The sequence below is a fragment of the Erithacus rubecula genome (assembly GCF_903797595.1).
Source record: "Erithacus rubecula genome assembly, chromosome: 23".
NCBI classification, from domain to species: Eukaryota; Metazoa; Chordata; class Aves; order Passeriformes; family Muscicapidae; genus Erithacus; species Erithacus rubecula.
Window position 1 is genome coordinate 6,913,140 of NC_136675.1, and position 7,836 is coordinate 6,920,975.

General features: G+C 66.5%; 1 protein-coding gene across 1 annotated transcript; it reads right to left on the reverse strand.

Moving 5' to 3' along the window:
• Positions 1-7,836, reverse strand: CRYBG2 (crystallin beta-gamma domain containing 2; the record flags this gene model as incomplete). The annotated part of the gene is made up of 19 exons (XM_079325582.1): positions 5,677-7,836; positions 5,042-5,089; positions 4,846-4,964; positions 4,250-4,466; positions 4,033-4,172; positions 3,831-3,957; positions 3,523-3,558; positions 3,310-3,437; positions 3,008-3,134; positions 2,581-2,723; positions 2,374-2,500; positions 2,252-2,284; positions 2,045-2,157; positions 1,811-1,940; positions 1,433-1,572; positions 1,226-1,349; positions 621-779; positions 191-350; positions 1-89 (listed from the first exon to the last, which is right to left on the reverse strand). The coding sequence occupies exons 1-19, from the start codon at positions 7,618-7,620 to the stop codon at positions 1-3; spliced, it is 4,104 nt and encodes a 1,367-aa protein (XP_079181708.1). The 5' UTR covers positions 7,621-7,836.

The following is a 7,836-nucleotide window of genomic DNA, read 5'->3' on the forward strand; positions in this document are numbered from 1 at the left end:
TCACAGCACCTGGATGTCCCAGATCTGCGTGGGTCTCTCATCAGCCATGTCCCAAACGATGGCGTGGTCCCGGTCGTAGCTTCGGCCGCCTGCGGGGCGAGGGGAGGGTTTGGGGAGGGCACACCCCACTCCTGATGGGACCCCACATCATGGGCAGACCCCTCATTTCTGGGGAAGGGCTGAGCCTCACCCTTGACATCCAGGATCATGTCCTCGAACATCTGGCTGTGGATCCGTCCCTGCGAGTCGACGCTCCAGGTCTGGCGCGGCATCCGCGTCTCGGACCAGAGCACGGCCTTGGCGCCCCTCCCCGCCGGCCCGATGACCTGCAGGCTCATGGTGGGGGCCACCTGCAGGGACACGGGGCAGGGACCCCCTGTCAGCACGGCTGGTGCTGTGGGGGAGCAGGAACAGCCCTCGGTGAGAGCTGGGGGTGATGAGGGTGACAAAAACACTGCAGGGAAGGCAGAGATGACTTCACATCTCCACCAGATCTTTGGTGGGATTAGAGGCTGGGAAAAGTGTTATAAACCCTAAAAGACTGTGGGATGGGGAGTGCCCAGCAGTGCCTGCCAGGGACTGTCCTGGTCCCTCGGTGGCTGTCACACCTGAGCCCTGACCTGGTTTTTGATCAGCCCATCCTCGTAGTACCAGACAGAGCTGCTCTGCTCGCTCAGGCTGGAGACCACCACCCGCCCTGCCTTCATGTCCTCCACATCGTCGGGGACCGAGAGGAACAGCTCCAGCTTCCTGCTCCTGATGTGGAAATAGATCCGTCTCTGCAACGAGAGGAACCTGTTGTTCACACCCAAAAGCTCTGATGCCCCTCCAGGACCTCACCTGGGTCCTGCAGCCCTGGCTTGTCCCCATTTTCCTCCCCCAGGAGGTCCCCTGGGCCATGGCTGTGACCGTGACCTGTCCCTTGTCCTGCCATGGGCACGGCTCACCACGCTGGGATGCCGTGGGTTTTACAAGGCCGTTGCCCACAGGGAGTGTTTCACCACAAAGGCAGCCACTCCCAGGGTGGGGGACAGGAATCTGGGGTGGCAGGGCCGAGCTGGTGGCACCTTCCCGTGGCAGAGCTGTCAGCTGCTCTCTGCAGCTCCCCCAGCCCACCCCGAGCGGGCTGGCAGCTCTGTCTGCACCTGAGCCTCGTGCCCCACGAGGGGATCTGGGTTCACCCTGCGGGGGCAGTGCCCTGTGCCCTCCCAGGGGTGACCCTCACCTGGCGGATGGGGTAGAGGGACCCCACGTGCTGCAGCCCGCTGTAGGTCAGCCAGTTGGTGATCTCAGTGCAGTCCAGCAGCCACTGCCGCCCTCGGAAGTCACCGTGCTCACACAGCACCCAGCTGTGGGGACAGCATGGCACAGGGACGTCACCCTGGGCGGGCAGGGACAGCCACAGGCTGCCAGGGCACCAGGGCTCACTTACATCCCTCCCTTGACCCGCACCGACAGCACGTGGTTGTTGAAACCCTCTGCCTGAAGACTCCTCACTTCAGAGTTGAGCTCGATCTCCTTCCCCTCAAAACACTCCAGCCCGTGCAGGAAGATGGAGGGTTCTGAGAAAAACTGTGGGGTGGGGGCAAGGGGCAGGAGTGAGAGATCCAGGGGTGCAGAGCCAGAACTGGGGGTGCCCATGAGAGGGGAAAATGAGGGGAAGAGGAAGGGGAAGGGGAAGGGGAAGGGGAAGGGGAAGGGGAAGGGTGAAGGGGAAGGGGAAGGGGAAGGGGAAGGGGAAGGGGAAGGGGAAGGGGAAGGGGAAGGGGAAGGGGAAGGGGAAGGGGAAGGGGAAGGGGAAGGAACTCACCAGTGGAACTTTCTTCAAGGAGCAGATGGCAGTGGAGCAGAGGCAGCCCATGGCACTGAGCGTGGGGTACTCGCCCTCGGACAGCACGTGCTGCTCCCCAGCAAAGTCCTGCCCGTCGAACAGGATCCAGCTGGTGGGGAGGAGCATTCCTGGGCTGTCAGAGCCATCACAGCAGGCATCCATCCCTCCTGTGACACACAGCACCCCCGCCTGCCCACCCTGTCCCCATCCCACCTGCCCCCACGGACTCGGCAGGAGCGTGGGATGAAGGCTTCGGGCAGGGCCTCCTGGTCCTCCTCAAAGGCAATGTGATCCCCCAAGAAGTCAGGCTCTGAGAAAAGCAGGATCTGGGGAGGGGGAGCAGAGGGGCTCGGTGAGGGGGCAAAGCATCAGCACCACCCCACGAGGGGCTGCGTCCCCCTCGCCACCCCCAGCCCTGACCTTGGAGACGAAGTGCAGGTTGTGTTCCCTGACCTGGAAGCAAGCAGAGCAGGGCTGGTGGGTGTCTGGCCGTGACCCCCACCGCCCCGGGGGGGGTCCCACGGGGAGGGGGTGTCCCTCACCTGCAGGATGGGCTGTGCTGAGGCGATGTGGCAGTCGGTGGCCCCCCAGTCCTCGCAGCTGCGGTACACCCCCTTCTCCAGGATGTACTGCTCGCCAGAGTAGTTGGGGCCCTCGTAGGCCACCCAGCTGTGGGGAGGAGGTGAGTGCTGGCTCATTCCCCCCCCAGGGGTCCCCCCCCAGCCCCCCAGCCCCATCCCCAGGCTCACACTCCGCTCAGCACGTGGATGGACTGGGTGACAGTGCCATAGCCAGCCAGCTGCGTGTCGGGCAGCGCCTCGCTCAGCTCCACGCTCGGCCCCTCCTCGAAGTCCATGGCCTCAAACAGGACCAGTGCTGGGTCACAGAAGTCCTATGGGGAGAAGGAGCCCCCCCAAAGCCCCGTGGTATGTCAGGGGAAGGGGCTGCAGGCTGGGCACACACACAGCCGGGCTCCTGCCTGACCTCAGGCACCCTGGGCAGGGTGGGAGCAGCTGCCAAACCTTGGCTCGGGTGAGTTTGGGGGATCCCAGCCATGCCCAGCTGCCTGACACAGGCAGGGAAGGCTCCCTGTGGGGGTGAGGGTGGGCTGAGGGTGCCTGGCTCCCTCTGCCCAGGCTCAGTCCATCCCCAAGCCATGCCCATCCCTGCCCTCACCGTCCGGATCAGCCGCAGGGACAGCAGCTCCTCGCTGTAGCCACCCCAGTGCCTCCAGTCCTGGTACTCCCCTTCCTCCAGCAGGTACTGGTGGCCACGGAAACCTTCCTTCTCGTAGCCAACCCAGCTGTGGCACAGGCAGACACGGGCAGTGAGCACTCCAGAGGATTTCCACCTGCTGGGGCACGGGGACACCACCCACACCCTCCCTCCCAAGTGACCACAGCCCTTCCCAGGGCTGACCATCACCTTCCCAGGCTGCTCCAGCTGGGATGCCAGCCCTGCCCCCCCGTGCCACTCACCAGCCCCCCAGCACACGCAGGGAGCCCACGGTGGGCAGCGCTGGCTCGGGCAGGCGCTTCAGGTCATAAATGTCTCTGCTGATGGTGAAGCTGCGGCCCTGGAAAGCTGCAGCTTCATAGATCAGCACCTGGGGACAGGTGAGAGAGGTGAGGAAGGTGAGAAAGGTCCCACAGCCATTCCAATCCATGATCCTGAGCTGCCCCAGAGCTCACCTGTGGCTCACCAGGTCTCTCCACGACGGGGCAGCCCTGGAAGGAGAAGGAGCCAGTGAGGCTGTGGTGACACTGGGGGACATCACAGGCACATCCGCTGCCACCCTTTAAAGCCTGAGCTGGTTTTTGGGTCATTTTCTTTCAAGAAGCTCTTTTGAAGCTTTCCCTCACCCTTAACCCACAGGAACACTTTCCAAAGCCATTTCTTGGCCTGTTTCCACAGCTTGATCTCGCTGATGGCAGCCAGGATCTGCCAGAACTCACCCACAGCTGGACACAGCCCCCACAGCCCTGGAACCAGCACTCACCAGCCTGATGGGATGCATGGAGCAGATGGATGGGTCCTTGGCTCCCCAAGCCTTTAAATTGGGGTACCCGCCCGGCTCCAGCACGTAGGGATCATCATCAAAGAAAGGCTTGGAGTAAAGCAGCCACCTGGGGAAGGGGGGAAGGAGTCACACCCCGCTCCCTGCCGTGCTGGAGCCCCCCCGCAGCCCCCCAGCCGCTCACAGGCCCGAGTGGACGATGATGGAGGCGGCAGCCAGCGCCTGTCCCCGCTGCCGGGTGTCTTCGGCCGAGCCGCTGAAGCGGAGCCGGGCGCCCTCGCCGTTCTCCTGGGCGAACAGGCTGATCTCGGGGGTGCGGTAATCCTGCGGGGACAGCAGCGTTCGGGGCTCCGCCCGCTCCGCCCGGGGGGCGCCGGGGGCTCGGGGGTCCCTGCACTCACCCGCACCACCCGCTTGAAGGAGCCGATGCGGAACGGGCGGCTGCCGCGGCGCTGCCGGCTGTCCCCTCTGCTGTCCCCTTTGCTGTCCCCTTTGCTGTCCCCCTTGCTGTCCCCCTTGCTGTCCCCGTACGCCGTCCAGGGGTTGTCGATCTCCACGTCCCCCTCGGCCAGGACGCACTTGCGCCCGCGGAACCGCGGCTTCTCGTACATCACCCACCTGGGAGCGGGGTGGGGGCAAACCGGGGGAAATCCAGCGTTATTGGGGGGAATTCAGAGTTACCGGGGGGGATCCAGCATTACCGGGGGGATCCAGAGTTACCGGGGGAGATCCAGCATTACCGGGGGGATCCAGAGTTACCGGGGGGGATCCAGCATTACCGGGGGGAACCCAGCGTTACCGGGGGAACCCCGCGTTACCCGCAGCCCTGAGCTGCCCCCGGAGCACAGTGTGGGTGGGGATGCGCTGCCACCGCCGCGGTAATTAGCGCAGGTCGGTCACTCCTGAACCCCGGGCTGTGACCTGGCTGACATCCCCGGCACGGGCACAGCTCCAGTCGCAGCCAAACCCGCCCCGGTGTCCCCGCCGCTGTCCCTACCCGCCTCGGATGACTCGGATGGAGATGGTGTGAGACAGCTCCCAGGACGTGGCGTCGGGGACATCGTCCCAGATCTCCCGTTTCTGCCCCGCGAAACCGGCGTCGGAGTACAGGATGATCTGGGAAGGGGTGACACGGAGGGAAGAGCTGCCACACCGCCAGCCAGCCCTGCCCGGCCCCACCGCCCTCCCTGTACCTTGCCAGGTCTTGTGTTGATCTTCTCCAAGCCCTCCTTGTCCTCCTGCTGTGAAGAGGAGAGGGGACAGGAGGGTGAGGAGCACGGAGGGACACGGGATGCAGCAGCCATCGCTGCAGCCTCGCGTCTGGCGTCTGCCCGGCCCTCCCACCGCCCCGAGCAGCCACACCTCGAGCATTCCTGCTCTGCTGGGGATCAGCCTCCCGTCTGCCCCCGACCCTCCTGCCACCTGCCAGGGACCCTCCCAGCAGCCGTGGTGGTACCCTCCCATCACTTGACCTCCTATCCATCCATCCCAGTATCCTCAATCACCCATCCCAGTATCCTTGCATCACCTATCCCAGTATCCTGTCATCACCTATCCCAGTATCCTCCCATCACCCATCCCAGTATCCTCCCATCACCCATCCCATCCCATCTCTCATCACCTATCCTAGTATCCTCTCATGACTCATTCCCAGTGCCTTCCCATCACTTTTCCCAGTACCTGCCCTTTCACCCCATGGCCTCTCTGACTGGGAGCACAAGCCAAGCGTTGGGAAGAGTGCAGGAAGCTCCAGGGTTCAGCCCCCACCCCCTTCCCACACCCCCGGGAAGGACAGCACTTCCCAGGGCGCTGTGCAGGATTCACTCACCACAGCATGGTCCAGGCTCAGGGTCACGGTGCTCTCTGGCTCCTCGGTGACAGGAGGGACAGAGCCAGAACTCAGAGCTTCCAGCATGGCCATCTCGGGGCCAGAATGGCCACCATGGTCCAGCCCGTTGTGGTCCCTGGGGCAGGGTGAGTCTGCGGCCCCGTCGCCGTCGGGCAGCTCGAGCAGGGCGGCGCCGGGGGACACGAAGCGGCTGTAGAGGACACTGTTGTCCAGGCGGGAGTAGGGCTTGCCCTCATCAGCTCCAGCTGCCCGCTGCTCCAAAAAGTGGGAGAGCAGCGCCATGCCCTTGAGCACGTTCCCTCGGAACAGCCCACTCTGCTCAGCCGGGCCCCCGGCCACCAGTTTGGCTTTTTCATCTCCCAGTGTTCCCAGGAGGGAGCCCCCCTCCACCCACGCCTGGCCCCCCACGCTGTCCCTGGGCGCCCCGCGCAGGGTCCCCATGGCCGCCCGCTCCTCGGGGCTCAGGTAGGGATTCTCGATCTCCTCCTCTTCCTCGGGGGTCTCCTGGGGCGGCCCCGCCGGGCCCCGGGCCAGCAGCTCCCGCAGAGCCTGGGGCAGGGACAGGGGGGCTCGGGGGGCCACGCGGTGCTCGTGGATGGGGGGCAGGGCTGCGCAGCGGCCCAGCGCCGACGGGCGGGGCTGCCGGGGGGTCTTGGGCGCCTTCCGCATCTCCGAGGGCTCCATGTTGCGCAGAGTGTCCACCAAGATCTCCATGTCCACCAGCAGCTCGGGGTCCTCCTCGGCCGCGTCCGGGGGGCTCTCAACCGGGGGTTGAGGGGCTGGGGGCTCGGTGGGTGGCTCTGGGATGCTCTCAGGCTCTTGGGCTGTGCCCTGGGGGTCTCCCGCCGTCTCATCCCCCTCCAGCTCGATCTCAGCCTTTTCTGACGCTGCTGTTTCGGATGAAGGCTCTGCTCCATCGGCCACCTCTGAGGGGGGGTTCTCGGGGGTGCTGCCGGCTGCCGGGGGGCTCTCTGTCCTCGATGGCGTGGCTGAAATGCTGCCATCCACGTCTGCCACGCTTCCCTCACCCGCGCCAGCCGGATCAGCCTGGCCAGCGGCGCCTGCCGAGGGCCACTGCGGGGAGCTGGTCTGACTGGTTCGCGGGTCCCCGGGCCCGTCACCGGCTCCCGGACTTGCCCTCACCGGCGAGGGCTCGGCTTGTGCCGAGTCCTTCTCCTCGGGGGATCCCTCGGCCAGCAGCCCAGCGGCCTCTGTGGCGCCCGGCGAGTCCTCCCCGCCCGCTGCGGCCGCAGCAGAGCCGCTGCCGTCCTGCCCGGGGCTGTCCCGCCTGGTGGTCCCCGCAGTGTCGCGTGTCCCGTTTGGAGCCCCCCGCGGCCCGGCCGCGTCCCTGCCCGTCCGCAGCACCGTGACCTGCCTGGCCCTGGGCACGGCGGGGGCGCGGCCGGGCTTGGCGGCGCTCGGGGCACCGGGAGCGGCACCGGGAGCCCCCGCGGGGCGGGTGGGCAGCAGGGTGCCGTGCACGTAGCTCTCCCTGTGCACGGACACCTCGCGGGGGGCTCCGGCCGGGGAGGGGGAGTCGTCACGGCCGGGACCCCCCTTTCCCCGCTCGTCCTGGCGCCGGGGCCGCTGCGCCGGGGCGTAGACCTGCGAGAAGATGGGGCCGTGCGCCGTGAAGTCCTTGAGGAGGCTGAGGGAGGGCGAGTGCTCCCGCTGGGTCGGGGAGCTGGAGCCCGTCTTCTCCACGATCTCCCTCTCCCAGGCCTGCAGCAGGAGGGACACGCGGGAGGGGCTCCCGTCCCGGCCCCGAGCGCTCCCGGCGCTGCTCTCCAGGCGCCGCGACACCAGCGAGACCTTCTGGAAGCGGGACCTGCCCTCGGGGGCACCCGCGGCTCCCTGCTTCATGCTGAGCTCCGCGCTGGAGATGAAGGCTCTGCTCTTGCTGTGCCGGCACGCCGGCTCCATGCCGGGGGCCCGGGCAGGGAATGCCGCGGTCCCGGAGCTCCCCGCGCTGCCGGGCTCAGCCCCCGCGGCCGCCACGCTGGGGCTGGCAGAGCTGCAGGGAGAGAAGGAGTCTCTGAGAGAGCTGAGAAAAACCCCACGAGGAACAGCCCCCCCAAAAGCAACCCTTTAAACCCCACAGACCTCCCTCTGATCCTGCGGGACATTTTGGGAGGATCC